Source organism: Rhinopithecus bieti, unplaced genomic scaffold (assembly GCF_001698545.2).
Source record: "Rhinopithecus bieti isolate Rb0 unplaced genomic scaffold, ASM169854v2 scaffold_7649, whole genome shotgun sequence".
NCBI classification, from domain to species: Eukaryota; Metazoa; Chordata; class Mammalia; order Primates; family Cercopithecidae; genus Rhinopithecus; species Rhinopithecus bieti.
The window spans coordinates 268,148-286,457 of record NW_016805495.1 but is presented as its reverse complement, the minus strand read 5'-3'; the positions used below and the strand labels follow the sequence as shown (position 1 = coordinate 286,457).

The 18,310-nt window shown below is 41.7% G+C and overlaps 1 protein-coding gene and 1 pseudogene across 25 annotated transcripts in view; one reads left to right on the top strand and one right to left on the bottom strand.

The window, feature by feature from the left end:
* EPB41 (erythrocyte membrane protein band 4.1) overlaps positions 1-18,310 on the bottom strand; it is a 238,408-nt gene that overhangs the window by 136,453 nt on the left and 83,645 nt on the right. For 24 of the 25 annotated variants that reach the window (XM_017872677.1, XM_017872682.1, XM_017872675.1 and 21 more), the window contains exon 2: positions 2,325-2,802. In XM_017872677.1, the coding sequence (XP_017728166.1) occupies positions 2,325-2,795 (471 nt within the window). In that variant the 5' untranslated portion in view covers positions 2,796-2,802. The remainder of the gene's footprint in view (positions 1-2,324; positions 2,803-18,310) is intronic. The other variant, XM_017872687.1, reaches the window with a different exon arrangement.
* Positions 6,802-7,263, top strand: LOC108530033 (60S ribosomal protein L27 pseudogene; annotated as a pseudogene).

The window sequence follows — 18,310 nt, the reverse complement described above, 5'->3', positions numbered from 1 at the left end:
TGAGATGGAGTCTCACACTGTCACCCAGGCTGGAGTGCAGTGGCGCGATCTGGGCTCTCAGCAATTTTCCTATCTTAGCCTTCCGAGTAGCTGGGACTACAGGCGCCCGCCACCATGCCCAGATAATTTTTTGTATTTTTTGTAGAGACAGGGTTTCAACATGTTGGCCAGGCTGTCCTCGAACTCCTGACCTCATGATTAACCTGCCTCGGCCTCCTAGAGTGCTAGGATTATAGGTGCGAGCCACTGCACCCGGCCGATAATGTAATTTAATTCTTTTGGTATTCCTAAAATAAAATGGTATTAAGATATGAATGGTTTCTTTGCCTTTACTGTTTGTGTTTATTTACTAACATTCATTGAGTATTTATTAAATGCCAGGCAATGTTTTAAGAGCTTTTACCCATTTTTTCTCTTTTAACCCTTTCAATCCCAAATGAGGTGGATATTATTATCCCCATTGTACAGAGGAGGAAACTGACAAAGTGAAAAGTGTCACTTTTCTTTGATTTGAACCCTCTAGTTGGATTCCATAGCTTGCATCTTAACTATTACAGAATATAGTAAATCTTGTTTTCAACCTTGTTTCACTAATAGCAAGTGTGTAATTATAATTTTATCCTAAATTTTACTCTCAGTACTTTGAATATACAAGTAATAGTTCTATAAATACATGTAATATTCTAATAAGACTCTAATAAAACTACGGAGTCCAAATCTCAGACCTATAACAGAAACATGTAGGACTTATACATTTTCCCCTCTAACACTGTCAGAGTTCTAGAAGGACTTACACTTTTAACAAGGCAGATAATATCCACATGCTTCAGAAATAAGACTTTGAAAATAATTCTTAATTTGTAATGGTAAGGCTGAAAATAAATGACATTCTTAGAAAATAGTCTGAGTTACAATACTAATATTTTCCCATTTTTTTGGACAAATAAACAGACTCACAACTCGTGTTTAGTTTAACAACACTATGTCACAATTAAGGCCCCAGACTAATATACATTACACAGGTGATAGAAAGAGCTAGACTTCCTCATCTATATCTTACACTCTGTGGCAATATGATCTAGTTAAAGAAGATAATCAAAATAATGTAGACATGACTTGAATCTATCACATACCTTCAGATGGCTTGAATTCATCACACAGATTTTAGGAAGATTTACGTAAAAGAACCACATCTGCTGATAACTGTCCTGTTCCTAATAATTCCATAAAATGAACTCTAAACCATCTCACTTTTATTTTCTTCTCTCATGAAAAATCTTCAATTTGTTCCATTATTATAATAAAATGAAATATGGGCTGAACACATTCATTTGATACTTTTTTTTCTCTTCTGTTCTTTGATTTATAAACAGTAAATGGACAGACATGGTGGTGCACACCTGTAATGCCAGCTGCTCAGGAAGCTGAGGTGGGAGGATCACTTGAGCCCAGGAGTTTGAGATTAGCCTAAGCAAAATAGCAAGACCCTTTATATAAACATGTAAAGTGTAAGTATCTTTTTAAAAAGTAAATTTCCAATGACTACATTAATTTTTTTAGAGTAGAAACTATAGGCCGCTCACATCTATAATCCCAGAACTTTGGGAGGCTGAGGTGGACAGATTACCTGAGGTCAGGAGTTTGTGACCAGACTGGCCAACAGAGCAAAACCCTGTCTCTACTAAGAATACAAAAATTAGCTGGGCATGGTGGCCAGAGCCTGTAATCCTAGCTATTCGGGAGGCTGAAGCAGAAGAATAGCTTGAACCCAGGAGGGAGAGGTTGCAGTGGGCCAAGAGCGCACCACTGCACTCTAGCCTGGGTGACAGAGCAAGACTCAGACTCAAAAAAAAAAAAAAAAGAGGAGAAACTATAAAGCTTCATGATGCTACTTATCACTATCAATGCCTAAGTCAACTAGCTGGTAAGAAACAAAACCAAATACTCTTTTTTTTTTTTTTCTGTTGTTGAGACGGAATCTCGCCCTTGTAACCTAGGCTGTAGTGCAGTGGCGCAATCTCAGCTCACTGCAGCCTCCGCCTACCGATTCAAACTTCTCCTGTCTCAGCCTCCTGAGTAGCTGGGATTACAGGCACCCGCCATCATACCTGGCTAATTTTTGTAATTTTAGTAGAGACAGGGTTTGGCCATGTTGGCCAGGCTGGTCTCGAACTCCTGACCTCAGGTGATCTGCCTGCCTCAGCCTCCCAAAGTGGTAGAATTACAGGCGTGAGCCACCGCACCCAGCCCAAATACTCTTAAATGAAAAATAATGTGTATAACCTGCCTTCCTTTGCCCACCTGCCATATCCACACATCCTTACCTGTGTTTCTGCACTGCTTAATGAATGAAGATCCAAAGATGGGTCTGTTTTGAGTTCAGGTTCAGGAGCTGCAATCGGGGCCTTTAAAATGATCTCTTCATCAAGACTGGTTCCAAATTCTATCTCTTTCTGACCTCCTTCACCTTTTTCTTTATCTGACTCTACTTCTTTGCCTCCTTCTTCCTCGGACACCTGAGATTTGGGCCTTTTGAGAAACGAGGAGAACAGTCGTGAAAGGCCTCTGCTTTCTGATGTCCGCTCCTTGTTCTTAGTCAAGTCTTCATGTGTAGGAGTGTCTCCATTAGAAGCTTTCAGCTTCTGTTCAAACTGATTATCTCCTTCGGCTACTGTCTGACAAGATTCCTCCTGCTGAGGTTCTTGTTGGCTTGAGTTTATAGCTCCCTCACCCTCTTCCTTCTGTTGGTGCTGTGAATTTTCGGCCTCAGTCACTAAACTCTTCTCTGTTGTCATGATGTTGCTATTAAAAAGAAGATAGAAAAGGGGGGCTCTTATAAGCAATACTGTTGGCAAAACCCTAAACCCTAAAAAATTAATATACTTAGGTATTTAATTGCCAACAAACAGAATTCCAACCCATTAAACATGAGACTTTCCATTAAATTATAAAAATATCTTATCTACACATCCTGAATAAAATATTAAGGCCTTGAGTCACTAAAGATATGCACATAGAGAGAGTAGCTTAAAAGAGTACCCACCGAGGCCACCTTAGTGAAATACATCACATACTAAATCCAATGCCTAGAATTGTATATAGTAAATAGTTTTATCCTTCCTTAAAAAAGGATCGTGGTTTAGTGTCCTTTGAAGGTATCAATCTGAAGGTGTAGGATTTGCAGGAATTATTCCCTGCAAAATTCTCCACACCCCAAGAGACAATGAAATTTACAAGTTCCCCAAATCTTTATTGTTCTTTTTCTTTACATTTCTTAGGATGCAGAGACTTCTCTATTAAAATTGCAAAAGTAAAATTCTGATAGTTTGCTGTAAGACTGGACAACAGCAATGACAAGTATACAGTTGAAATAATTGCAAAAATTTCCTTAGGTTTTCGTGTTACAATTCCAAATTACAACCTCTTTCAGAGGTATCCCCTTTTTTTTTCCCTTTTTGTGGAGAATGGGGTCTCGCTGTATTGCCCAGGCAGGTCTCAAACTATCCTCCTGCCTCTGCCTCCCTAAGAGCTGGGATTACAGGCATGAACCACCAGGCCCAGCCAGAGGTATCCCATTTTAAGCTCTTTCAGTCTGTTTTTTCTCCTGATAAATACGATTTTGAAAGCTCAGCATTTTTAAGAATAGGAAGTGAAACTAACAATAGAGAAAGAAGATAGAGAAGAAAAACTTACAAAGCAAGTGCTGATTCACTCGTAGGGGAGGAGGAAAAAGCACGCAGCTGACCTTACATATTTCCAACATCTTGGCTTCTAGCCTCTTGATCTCAAAATCCCAGTATTATCAGTCAAGCTTCACAATAACAGCCAACAAGCATTGTCACGTCTACTTTACTAAAGAATAACCAACACACGTGGGGACTTTGAAAACACTGGGCAATGAAGTTGACTATTGATGACCTTATGCTTTGATTCACTGCTATCACTAAAAGTACTTCCTCACCATCACTCACAAAGCATTTACATTGTCTTCTCATCTTCTCTGTACTAAATAAAGTAATTTAAAAAAAATTTTTTTAAGGCTAGTGAAGTGAAGCAGTGGGAGTAAAGAAGAAACAAAGATATCTATAACTGGTTGTGATCAATAAGTTGTAAGCACCACTGCACTGGACCAGCCTAAATGAAGTAACTTTATCTGGATGTTAACAATCTGAATGAATGAACAAACTATATTTAGCTCATTCCCTCCTCAGGCCTTTCACACTTGCTGCTCTCTCTACTTACCATGCTCTTCTCCTGGCGATTTGAAGGCTGGTCTCCTTCATATCACTACTGTCTTAGGCCTTAGGAAGCCTCCCCATATAACCTGGCTAAAAGTATTGGCCTTCATGCCTCCAGATACCCTCACAGGACTCCTGCTCTTATTATCTGCAATTATTTTGTTAACATATTTGTTTACCAGTTTATTGTCTTTCTTCCCTCTCTCCAGCTAAAATGTCTTTCTTCCCTCTCTCCAGCTAAAAGTTCTGTAAGGATATGAACTTTTTTTTTTTTTTAATCATTGTATATCCAATGCCTAGAATAGTACCTGACACATAATAGGTATTAATAAAAGTTTTAGGCCAGGTGCAGTGGCTCACACCTGTAATCCCAGCACTTTGGGAGGCCAAGGTGGTCCGATCACCTGAGGTCGGGAGTTTGAGACCAGCCTGGTCAGTATGGTGAAGACCTGTCTCTACTAAAAATACAAAAATTAGCCGGGCATGGTGGCAGGCGCCTGTAATCCCAGCTACTCAGGAAGCTAAGGCAGGAGAATCACTTGAACCCGGGAGGCAGAGGCTGTGGTGCACCAAGATCGTGCCATTGTACTCCAGCCTGGGCAACAGAGCGAGACTCCATCTCAAAAAAAAAAAAAAAAAGTTTTTTGGGGCTGGGCATGGTGGCTCACGCCTGTATCCCAGCAATTTGGGAGGTTGAGGCAGGAGTTCAAGACCAGCTTGGGCAACATAGCAAGATATCATATTTATAAAAAATTTGAAAATTAGCCAGGCATGGGTGGCGTGTGCCTGTAGTACCAGCTACTTGGGAAGGTGAGGCAGGAGAATCACTTGAATCCAGGAGGCTGATGCTACACTGAGCCATGATCATGTCACTGCATGCCAGCCTAGGTGACAGAGTGAGACCTTGTCCCAAAAAAAAAAAAACAAAACCTAAGTTTTAAAAAAATTAATTGATTTCACTGAATATATCTGATAAATGCCAACTACAAAGTCATTCTCTAAATTTATTCAAGTAAATTTACTGTTTTCCTGCTGGAATGTTGCCTTTTCCTAAACCACCCATGGCCCCACCTCACCCCATCCTATAAAAACCCCAGACTCAGCTGGGAGGGAGAAGAAGTGGCTGGATGTTGGAGAGAAGCAGCTTGACTTCAGAGGGATAGCTTGATGGCATAACTTCGGAGAAGAATTCGGCTGGAGATGGCTGTACTTCAGAGGAAGAGAATCTACCCACCCCTGGTCCCTTTTCAGCTCCCCTTCCTGATGAGAGCCACTTTCATTGGCAATAAAATCCCCCATATTTACCATTCTTCAGTTCATTCCTGTGACCTCATTTTTCCTGGATGCCGGACAAGAGCACGGGAGCTATGTGTACAGATACAAAAGGCTGTCACACTGGACCTCTGCCTCACTCAGAAAGGCAAAGGGCCCATCAAGCTGCTAACACTTAAGTTGTTCACGGATGGCAGAGCTAAACAAGCACTGTAACACGCCCGCTGGGACTTCGAGGGATGCAGATACTGCCCCCCGGATACTGCTGTGGGACCCGCATGGCCTTGAGTCCTGCAAGCACCGATGCAGCCAGCTGGTTCCAGCGCTTGTGCACTCCAGTTCCCGCCTTGTTCACTCACACGCTCCTTCCCACGAGGAGTTGAGAGTGGCAGGCTGAGTAAACAAAGTACGCCTATCACCATTCCCATGAAGAGGTCAGGGAAATATCCTGCTTCACTATGAGGGGTCTGATTCAATAGGTCTGGAATGGGGCCTGAGATTCTACAATTCTAATAGATGTTGCCAATGCTGCTGGCCCACTGAGCTCATTTTGAGTAGGAAGCACAGAAAACCACTATTACAATCACTTTGAGAACGTACCTCAAAATGCCTAAGAAACAAAGACTGTAAAACGCTGCTTTTAGCAAGTGGAATATGAACAGTGGGAAATACTCGACACAGTAAGTGCTCAACAAATGCTTGTTAATTAATGAAGCAAATGATGCAACATATTAAATGTGAAAAGTGAACCACTAACATTTTTAAGAACTCTTTTTGGCACTTAATCAGACTTTGTAATCTTTAACCATAGAGTATGGCGATTCCAGGTTTCCTACCCAGTTGTGACAAGTGCCCAGATTCAGTGTTCTGAGTATCTCCATTGATAAGATCTCTGTGCCACATTTAGGAAGTAATGATTAGGACAGGAGCCAATCATAATCTCGAAAGATACAATCCTCAATGGCATAATCCCGAGTGTTGAAATCCCAAAAGACCAAAATCCCAAAAATATAATTCTGAAAAAAGGAATTAAAAAAAATTTAAAAGATATTTATTTACATTTTTAAGGGGGATTTGAGAAACATAAAAACACAACAGAACACTTCATAGGCCACTTTACATGATAAAATAGGCAAAACATACATATTTTACAAGCATAAACACTCAGGTGTAACTAATGACAGTCATACTGGTATAAGTTATGAACAGACAAGGTGTATTCATAAAAAATAGCTTAGATAACTGCAGTCATCTGAAATACCATGACAAACAACCTAAGTCTTAATATCAATCAAAAACCATGATGGGCTTTTTGCTGTAGGACCAAGTGGTTGCTGCCGAAATGGGCAAGTTCATGAAGCCTGAGAAGGTGGTGCTTGTCCTGGCTGGATGCTACTCTGGATGCAAAGCCATCATCGTGAAGAACACTGATGATGGCACCTCAGATGGCCCCTACAGCCACGCTCTGGTGGCTGGAATTGACCACTACCCCCGCAAAGTGACAGCTGCCATGGGCAAGAAGAAGATTGCCAAGAGGTCAAAGATCAAATCTTTTGTGAAAATTTGTAACTACAATCACCTAATGCCCATAAGGTATTCTATGGATATCCCCTTGGACAAAACTGTCATCAATAAGGATGTCTTCAGAGATCCTGCTCATAAACGCAGGGCCCAACAAGAGGCCAAGGTCAAGTTTGAAGAGAGATACAAGACAGGCAAGAAAAAGTGGTCCTTTCAGAAGCTGTGGTTTTAGATGCTTTGTTTTGGTTATTAAAAATTAAAAAGAAAAAAAATCAAACATGATGGGCTACTACCATATATTACAGTTACCCAAAGAGTATTTTACATACATGCACAATGCTTTTTTTTTATTAATACTGTAAGTTCTAGGGTACATGTGCACAACGTGCAGGTTTGTTACATATGTATATATGTGCCATGTTGATGTGCTACACCCATTAACTCATCATTTACATTAGGTATATCTCCTAATGCTATCCCTCCCCCCTTCCCTTACCCTACACACACCAACAGGCCTGTGTGATGTTCCCCTTCCTGTGTCCAAGTGTTCTTATTGCTCAGTTCCCACCTATGANATATTACAGTTACCCAAAGAGTATTTTACATACATGCACAATGCTTTTTTTTAATTAATACTGTAAGTTCTAGGGTACATGTGCACAACGTGCAGGTTTGTTACATATGTATATATGTGCCATGTTGATGTGCTACACCCATTAACTCATCATTTACATTAGGTATATCTCCTAATGCTATCCCTCCCCCCTTCCCTTACCCTACACACACCAACAGGCCTGTGTGTGATGTTCCCCTTCCTGTGTCCAAGTGTTCTTATTGCTCAGTTCCCACCTATGAGTGAGAACATGTGGTGTTTGGTTTTCTGTTCTTGCGATAGTTTGCTGAGAATGATGGTTTCCAGCGGCATTCATGTCCCTACAAAGGACATGAACTCATCCTTTTCATGGCTGCATAGTATTCCATGGTGTATATGTGCCACATTTTCTTAACCCAGTCTGTCATTGATGGACATTTGGGTTGGTTCCAAGTCTTTGCTATTGTGAACAGTGCCACAATAAAAACACACGTGTACATACATGCACAATGCTTACACACGAAGTCAATGTTGTGAAAATGGACCTTGTGGAGTCAAATTTGCAAATATGCAAAAAATGCATAAAACACATTCGAACTCTCTAAAAGTCTTTATACAATTTATACCTCCAGTAATGGAAATGATGTGAAGCTGAAATACAGAGCACAGCAAATTGTAAAAAATAATGCTGGCAATTTGAGCAAGTGGGGAAAAAACTTTTAAAAACTAAAAAGAAAACTCAACATATGAAAAAGTATATTACAGTGATAGATTCTGGGCAATTGTGCAGAGGTGGTCCATAAGAGCAGGCAGACTTTCGCAGTCATTAACTATATTTTGAAGTCTTGCATCACAATGAACAGCTGCTTTTTTCCTTCTAGAGAATGGCTCTCCTCAGAGAATACATTCACATTCATTTTATACATGGTGCTGCTCTTTTTGAAATTCTCTATGATTCGACATACATGGACATGAGCATTTCCTGTTAAATTTTCCCATCTTTTGTGCCATGCTTATATGTTGTTTTAGGCATGCAGAAATTTGTTTCACATGCACTCATATGCACACCACAAACTTGGTGAAAACAATACTGGTGATCAAACAGAAACACCATTGTGTGTCTTCTTATCCTACTGTGCACATAATTATTTTTGAACCAGTCAGTAACTTCACTGGTTTCTTCAGACAGATGCAATTTTAATTTATTAAAAGCTCCTGGAGGACAGGCGCGGTGGCTCATGCCTGTAATCCCAACACTTTGGGAGGCTGAGATGGGCAGATCACCTGAGGTCAGAAGTTCGAGGCCAGCCTGGCCAACGTGGTAAAACCCCATCTTTACTAAAAATACAAAAACTAGCTGGGCGTGGTGGTGGACGTCTGTAATCCTGGCTACTTGGGAAGCCAGGCAGTCAAGGTTGCAGTGAGCCGAGATTGCACCACTGCATTCCAGCCTGGGTGACAGAGTGAGACTCTATCTCAAAAAACCAAAAAACAAAGAACAAAAAAAAGCTCCTAGAATATCATCAGCTGGAAGTAATGCCAATGCAGGCAAATAATGCGCTTTAAAAATAAAAATAATGTACTTCTTTTGAGACAGGTTCTCACTCCACCTAGGCAAGAGTGCAGTGGCACAATCTCGCTCACTGCAACCTCAACTTCCTGGGCTCAGGCAATTCTCCCACCTCAGCCTCCCAAGAAGCTGGAACTACAGGTACACACAACCATGCCCAGCTAATTAAAAAAAAATTTTTTTTTTTAAAAGATGGAGTTTCACCATGTTGCCCAGGCTAGTTTCAAACTCCTGGGCTCAAACGATCATCCTGCCTCAGCCTCCCAAAGTGCTGGGATTACAGGAGTGAGCCACCACACCTATAATGCACTTTTATTTTTTTTCTCAACCCTTCCCTAGTGACATCATAATGTGCTTTTTAAATTGTTAAAATTTATTTTATTATTTTATTTTTTTGAGACAGGGTCTGGCTCTGTGGCCCAGGCTGGAGTGCGATGGCATACTCTCAGCTCACTGCAACCTCCATCTCCCTAGCTCAAATCATCCTTCTACTTCAGCCTCCTAAGTAGCTGAGACTACAAGCATGCACCACCAAGTCTGGCTAATTTGTTTTTGTATTTTGGGGACAGATGGGGTTTCACCATGTTGCCAGGCTGGTCTAGAATTCCTAGGCTCAAGTGATCTTCCCGCCTTGACCTACCAAAGTGCTGGGATAACATAAGCCTGCCACAACGCACTTTTAAACTGAAACTTTCATCCTTGCTGTATTATGTGGCCAATCCATTCATCTGAAGTTTCTGCCAAATGCATTGCGGCTCAATGGAATAAACTTTATCTGTAACATCTTGAAATTCACTTTTAGAAGCCTTGATATCTCTCAAAAATAAAAAAATTAGATTCCAACAGCAACAATAATAATAGCAGCTAGCATGTATTGAGTACCTAAATGCCACATATTATTCTACATGCCTTACAATCCCTCTACAAGGTAGACATTCTCATTTCCCAGAAAATAAACTCTGGGTGGTTAAAAAATTTTTTAGATTTTTTAGATCTTAGAGTCATGCATTAATGAAACCATTAAACATGGTGATGATTCTGTTGTAAATTCTCAGGCTAGTATCTGTTTCTGTAAAACACAGTACTTCAGATGCTTCTACCCCAGAGATGCTTCTCTGTTAACAAAACCTCTATCTGTTGAGAAGTTACACACAGGCTATTCAATCTGGCCAAGATCACCTCTATTTCCGCCAGTCTCAAGTTTCCGACTCATGTACATATTTCTTTTTTTACTCTCCAGAGTGTACGTGAAGATGGAATGAGACAGGAAGAGACAGGCAAAGATACATTATGAAACGACTTGAGTATCATGCTAAATTGTTGGGACTTGATTCCTGAGAGCCACTGAAAGCTTTTAAGTAGGGAAGTAGATAAAGTGGAGGCAGAAGAGGCTAGAGACAGAGGGAAATTCAACAAATGACTGGGTAAATTCAGGTTATCAGTGAATATTCACAATGGGAATCCCTAGGGAAGCTGAAATCAATACCGAGCAGAGAAACTTGAAAAGCCTTGCAACCAACGTTTAAGAACTCCTGCTGCCCTTAGTTTCTCTAGCTTACTCTCACTAGCACACTTCTTATTAATGCAGGCAGTTGCATATTGGAGCCTAAAGGCATTTTTTTATGATATACCTCCTTTGGCCCACTTTGATAAATGGTAATAGAACCAAAATAAGGCCGAGCACAGTGGCTCACACCTGTAATTCCAGTACTTTGGGAGCCCGAGGCGGGTGGATTACCTGAGGTCAGGAGTTCGAGACCAGCCTGACCAACATGGTGAAACCCCATCTTTACTAAAAATACAAAAAAAAAAAAAAAAATTGGCCAGGCACGGTGGCTCATGCCTGTAATCCCAGCACTATGGGAGGCTGAGGCGGGTGATCACCTGGGGTCAGGAGTTCGAGACCAGCCTGACCAACATGGAGAAACCCTGTCTCTACTAAAAATACAAAATTAGCCAGATGTGGTGGCACATACCTGTAATCCCAGCTACTCAGGAGGCTGAGGCAGGAAAATCACTTAAATCTGGGAGGCAGAGGTTGCAGTGAGCTGAGATCATGCCATGGCACTCCAGCCTGGGCAACAAGAGCAAAAAACTCTGTCTCAAAAAAAAAAATTAGCCAGGCATGGTGGCAGGTGCCTGTAATCCCAGCTACTTGGGAGGCTTAGGCAAGAGAATCGCTTGAACCCGGGAGGCAGAGGTTGCGGTGAGCCAAGACTGCCCATGGCCACTCCAGCCTGGGCGACAGAGCTAAGACTGTGCCATCTCAAAAAAAAAAAAAAAAAAAGAACTGAAATAAAGATAGGAGAAGAGAGATTCAAATATCTGGCCAGTATCTCAGTAAGACACATGTTCAAGAATTAAGTTCCGTAATTCTGTTTTTTCCTGTTCCCATAAGTGGCGCTCAATCATACCATCAGTATCTCAAAGCTCAGAATCCTAAGTGCCTGGTCATTCTCTTTGAGCCTTCTCCATTTCCCTTCCTAAACCAAATCCATCTGTTAACCCATATACAGGTCTCACTTACCCAAAATATATTTAGAACCAGTTCTTATTTTTTCAGCTTCTCTCTGCGGTATTTTATGTTTGTATGAGTCTTCTTCACTTCTCACCTTAAATTACCATCCTTAGAATGATTTGGCTTTGGCCCTGCCTCACTAACCTCGCCCTTGCGAGGCGTTACGCCAATTTGACAATTTAGTTCACACACTAAAAGAAGGATCTTAAGTCCTTGCACTGCCATGCCCAACAGAAATGAAATTTCAACAGCTTACAATCTTTATCTGCCCCATTTCTAGACTTATACGTGACCGCAGAGCACTCCTAAGAAGTAGTTGGGCTACTCTGAGTAAGAAGACAAACTTAGTCTCTGAGCGCCTTCCTGGATTGATTCCTATCTTGAGATTTGTGGGACCAGTAATAGCCTCAGTTCTTCAGTTATTATATAACTACAGTTCTTAAATCAATACTCTATTTACCATTACAGCAATTCTTATTTTAGGAGGAGAAAGCAAGTCTGCTTAGAGATAGAAAGCATCAATTAATGAATTGAAAACCCATGTCCATAAAATAAATAACTGAACGTAATATTGGGACCACTTTCGCCCCAAGAAAAAAGAGAATTCAAAGCAGGAAAGCTGATTTGCGCTGCTCATACAAATTTCAAGACAACTGCCTCAATTTCATAGTGAACTCCTAAGGGTAGAATATCATTAGTCCACAGAAATTACACAATACTTTAGTTTTCATCTAAATGAAAAGGAAGCAAATTCACTTAATTAATTACAATGAGCTGCTTGGGAATAGTGAGCTTATCTACTCACCGCAAAGAATGACTCGACACAAGTCTGAATGCCCATCTGCTCTGTAGATGCCAGAGAAAGGATTCTGTCAAGGTGGGCGTTCTTACATTAACTGCAATTCTCAGGTCTTTCCAATGTTAAGATTTACAAAAAGGAAGGAAAGAATACAAAAGGGGTTGGCACAGCTGGGCTCGACAGCAGTATAATCCCAGGACACTATGCGGGGCGACCAAACAGGACTCTCACTTGAGACTAGGACGTTCCAAACTAGCCTGGGCCCCAACATAGCCAAGCATCTTGTTTCTTAAAAAAATAAAAATTAAACAAAATTAGCCGGGGCAATGCAGTGCATGGGCCCTATAAGTCATCAGCTATCTGGGCGAGGCTGAGGCGGGAATTGCTTGAGCCCAGGAATTTGGGAGGCTGCAGTGAGTACAACTGCTTTTTTTTTTTTTTTTTTTTTTTTCTCCCTCTTTTTTTTTTTGTTTTTTGTTTTTTTTTTTTTTTTTCCACCATTCGCACTCCAGCCTGCTGGATTGACAGAGCAAGACCACTCACTGCTCTTTGAAACATTACAAAATAAAAGGGACATGTTAGAATAGTTACACAATATGGGTTTGGTTTTTTTTTGGCTTTGGTTTTTTTTTTTTTTTCTTGAGACGGAGTCAGTCGGCTCTGTCGACCCAGGCTTGGAGCTGTTAGAGTGGGCCCTGGATCTCAGCTCACTGCAGCTCCGGGGGGCCTCCCCGCGCGGTTCACGCCATTTCTCCTGCCTCAGCCTCGCCGAGTAGCTGGGACTACCAGGCGCCGGGGGCCACCTCGCCGGCCTAGTTTTTTTTTTTTTTTGCTATTTTTTTTAGTAGAGACGGGGTTTCACCTTGTTAGCCGGATGGCGTCTCGATTCTCCCTCGCTCCCGCTTCGCGCCCCGTCTTGGCCTCCAAGAGCTGCTGGGCATTACAGGCTTGAGCCACCCCGCGCCCGGCCAAATGGGTTATTTTTTAAAGGGTCTATTATTTCTCCCCCACCCCCAATATCCCCGTGGACACCAGAGAAAGGCTACATTATAGATTCAGAGTTACCATTTGGATTAGGAGAATAAGGAGGGGAAAGCAAAAGTGAAGGATAATAGGCCCTTTTACTTCTCTAGTCAGAGAACAGAACCTAGTGACATTCTTTCAGACAGAAAGAAAATATGTTCAAATATGAAGGTTTCAAAACTATGCTAAAAAATAGCTTCTTTCCTGATAAAATCAATCCCCAAAACCACAGGAAAGTATCTTTCCTTTCTAACTCAATTTAAGTACACTAATTACCACCTCTAGAACAGGATAATCACCAATGTGGTCTTTGGATGAAAATGGTAATTTAAAATTTACAAAAGAGTTTCTTCAGAATTCTTCCTCTATCTTCTTGAAATTATTTGGATCTTAAATTACTCTTTATAAAGGCTTGCAGTGGCTCACACCTGTAATCCCAGCCCTTCGGGAGTCCAAGGTGGGAGGACTGCTTGAGCCCAGGAGTTCAAGACCAGCCTGGGCAACATAGTGAGACCATGTCCGTAGTAAAGGGAAAAAAAAAAAATTAGCCAAGCTTAGTTTCAGGAGCCTGTAGTCCCAGCTACACGGGAAGCTGAGGTGGGAGAACTGCCTCCTCCTGCCCAGGAGTTGGAGGCTGCAGTGAATCATCATCACACTACTGCACTTCAGCCTGGGCAACAGAGCGAGACTCTGCCTAAAAAAAAAAAAAAAATACTTGCCAAACTGAGTGAATCAGGAATGTCACTCAGCATGATCATGCTGTTTTCAAAAACTTGGTTTTTAATTTAAGTCATTTCTATGGTGACTAATACCGCTGAATCAACTCATTCAAAGATATTTTTAAATAAACAAACTCTTACTCATCTTCTTCTAAGAAGATGAAAACGCATTCTTTACTTCTCTAGAGAATTCAGGCATACACTTAAAAAAGATGTCTGAATATAGTCTAAAAGTACACCACCTGGGCCCAGGCCCTCTCAGAAAATACACTACTGGATCAATGATTACTAAGCATCAATGAAGACGATGTGAAACCAAAAAAAAAAAAAAAAAAATTCATTTCCATGGAATTGAGTTTTATTCCTTTTAAGTGTCAAAGTGGGCTGGGTGCGGTGGCTCAAGCCTGTAATCCTAGCATACTTTGGGAAGCCTAAGCAGGCAAATCACTTGAGCCCAGGAGTTCAAGATCAGTCTGGTATGGACAACATAGTGAAACCTTATCTCTATAAAGGATACAAAAAATTAGCTGGGCATGGTAGCATGCACCTGTAGTCCCAGCTACAGGGGCAGGGTAGGGGTGGGTATGGAGTGGTGAGCCTGAGGTGGGAGGATCAGCTGAGCCCGGGAGGTCGAGGCTATAGTGAGCTGTGATCACTGCACTCCAGACTGGGTGATGGAGTGAGACCCTGTCTCAAAAGAAAAAAAACTGTCAAAGTTTATTATTTGATCCATTCTAGACGGAAATCTTTATGAAATGGATCATATGCTTCCTTGTTTCATTTTTTAAATCTATAGACCATAATTGAGCCTTTATTGATATAGTCATCATTATGAACCTCAATTACTATGCAGTGCTAATGTCCTCATGGGCTACTGAAGTCTACAGGGATGATTAGCTCTTTCAGAAAGATATCTGAATACTGTGCTTTTTAATTTTTTGTATCTGCCTTTATTAGTTTCCTGTTTGCTCATTTGAAGAGTTAACTCACATTTCTTGCTGATGTCAAAGTGGCCTGCCAACAAGCATCTTCCAATGTCTCTTCCTCTAATCTGTTATTGGCTAATCTACATTGATTCAGAAACCAGATAGCCAAGTGTGTTAAAATTTTGTCTAAAGAGTAAATGCAGCCGGGCGCGGTAGCTCATGCCTGTAATCCCAACACTTTGAGAAGCTGAAGCAGGTGGATCACTTGAGGTCAGGAGTTCAAGACCAGCCTGGTCAACATGGTGAAACCCCGTCTCCCTAAAAATACAAAAATTAGCCAGGCGTGGTGGCAGGCACCTGTAATCCTAGCTACTTGGGAGGGTGAGGCAGAAGAATCACTTGAACCTGGAAGTTAGAGGTTGTAGTGAGCCAAGATCGTGCCACTTCTCTCCAGCCTGGGCGACAGAGGAAGACTGTCCCAAAAAAAAAGAAAAAAGAAGAAGAAGAAGAAAAAAGATTAAACGTGGCCGGGTGCAGTGGCTCATGCCTGTAATTCCAGCACTTTGGGAGGCCAAGGCGGGCAGATCACCTGAGGTCAGGAGTTCGAGACCAGCCTGGCCAACATGGTGAAACCCTGTCTCTACTGAAAATACAAAAATCAGCCGGGCGTAGTGGCATGCGCCTGTAATCCCAGCTACTCAGGAGGCTGAGGCAGGAGAATCGTTTGAACCTGGGAGGTGTAGGTTGCAGTGAGCCGAGATTGCACTTTTGCACTCCAGCCTGGGCGACACAGCAAGACTCCATCTCCAAAAAAAAAGAGTAAATACTAAGGAAGAGTAAGAATAATGATTCACATTACTGGACAACTTCAATGCGTGGATTTTATGAAATCACTTTTAGCTCTTCGAGTACCACGTAAGCCTACTTTGAAGTTTCCATTATATTGTGTCTAGTTGAGGCTATAAGGTAAGTGACCTTCAGATCAATCACACCATGACCATTCTCTTTCCAAGTTGAGATTAAAAGTTTTTAATGCTGTTATTTATATAAAGTGTTGTATCCATATAAACTCTCCCAGAAAACATAAAACAATGGAATAATTTAGCATGAAAATGTAACTGAAAGGAAGGAGAACCACACATAAAACGCTTACTAGCCTTAAAAATTTCAAGATAAATATAAACAAAGCCTGATGATTTCTAGCTACAAAGGGGTTTTAGTTAACAGTATGGAACTTTTCTTACTCTATTATTTTTAGTTGCTTAGAGCCAACTCAATCTAACAATATTTAAGATTTCTAAACTCAAATACCCCAAGATTATTTTGGTAAATTTCACTGTAACCAGAAAACTACAGTAAATTAACTATCAAATATCATCTAGTAAGAATACAAGTGGGAATCACAAACGTGAACTGGATCATGGATTGTTTTTTTGTTTTGTTTTGTTTTGAGACGGAGTCTTGCTCTGTCACCAGGGCTGAAGTGCAGTGGCCGGATCTCAGCTCACTGCAAGCTCCGCCTCCCGGGTTCCGCCTCCCGGGTTCACGCCATTCTCCTGCCTCAGCCTCCCGAGTAGCTGGGACTACAGGCGCCCGCCACCTCGCCCGGCTAGTTTTTTGTATTTTTTAGTAAAGACGGGGTTTCACCGGGTTAGCCAGGATGGTCTCGATCTCCTGACCTCGTGATTCGCCCGTCTCGGCCTCCCAGAGTGCTGGGATTACAGGCTTGAGCCACCGCGCCCGGCCATCATGGATTGTTTTAGCAGATACGCTGGAAGTTGGAACAGACGCAGCAGTTGTCTGTCACTATTGTTAAGTATGAAAAATATACTGCAGGCCACCAGAAAATATAATACTGACACAGACACAAGATTTAGTACCAGTTTGAATATTTCAAATAATCCACTATTTTCTGAAAGTATTCAATAAAATTATTGACTAAGCTTGATGACAGTTTTCTCTCTCAGAAAAGCCTCTACTATGGTGAACTGAATTCTGAACAGTAAACAATAACTTTTTGGTGATGTGAACATATCAGAAACTTTGGCGAAAAATAATAATTTCACACAGTTTTGTTTTTTTTGTTTGTTTGTTTTGAGACGGAGTCTCACTCTGTCACCCAGGCTGGAGTCCAGTGGCACTATCTCGGCTCACTGCAAGCTCCGCCTCCCGGGTTCACACCATTCTCCTGCCTCAGTTTCCCGAGTAGCTGAAACTACAGGCGCCTGCCACCACGCCTGGCTAATTTTTTGTATTTTTAGTACAGATGGGGTTTCACCGTGTTAGCCAGGGTGGTCACGATCTCCTGACCTCGTGATCCACCCGCCTCGGTCTCCCAAAGTGCTGGGATTACAGGCGTGAGCCACTGCACCTGGCTAATTTCAACAGTTTTTATACTGAGAAAAGAGGTCACAGTCAAACATGTAAGCTTACTACAAATAAATTCTAAAACCATTTAAAGAAAAGTAAGGCATGGGCTGGACACGTTGGCTCACACCTGTAATCCCAACACTTTGGAAGGCTGAGGCGGGTGGATCACTTGAGGTCAGGAGGTAGAGACCAACCTAGCCAACATGGTGAGACCCTGTCTCTATTAAAAATATAAAAATTGGCCGGGCGCGGTGGCTCAAGCCTGTAATCCCAGCACTTTGGGAGGCCGAGACGGGCGGATCACGAGGTCAGGAGATTGAGACCATCCTGGCTAATGCGGTGAAACCCCGTCTCTACTAAAAAATACAAAAAAAAAAAAAAAAAAAAAAAAAAAAAAAAAAAAAAAGACTAGCTGGGCGAGGTGGCGGGTGCCTGTAGTCCCAGCTACTCGGGAGGCTGAGGCAGGAGAATGGCGTAAGCCCGGGAGGCGGAGCTTGTAGTGAGCTGAGATCCTGCCACTGCACACCAGCCTGGGCAACAGAGCGAGGCTCCGTCTCAAAAAAAATAAAATAAAATAAAATAAAAATTAACAAGGTATGGTGATGGGTGCCTGTAATCCCAGCTACTGGGGAGACTGAGGTACAAGAATCGCTTGAACCCAGGAGGTGGAGGTTGCAGTGAGCTGAGATTGTGCCACTGTACCACAGCTTGGGTGACAGGGCAAGACTCTGTCTTTTTTTTTTTTTTTTTGAGACCGAGTCT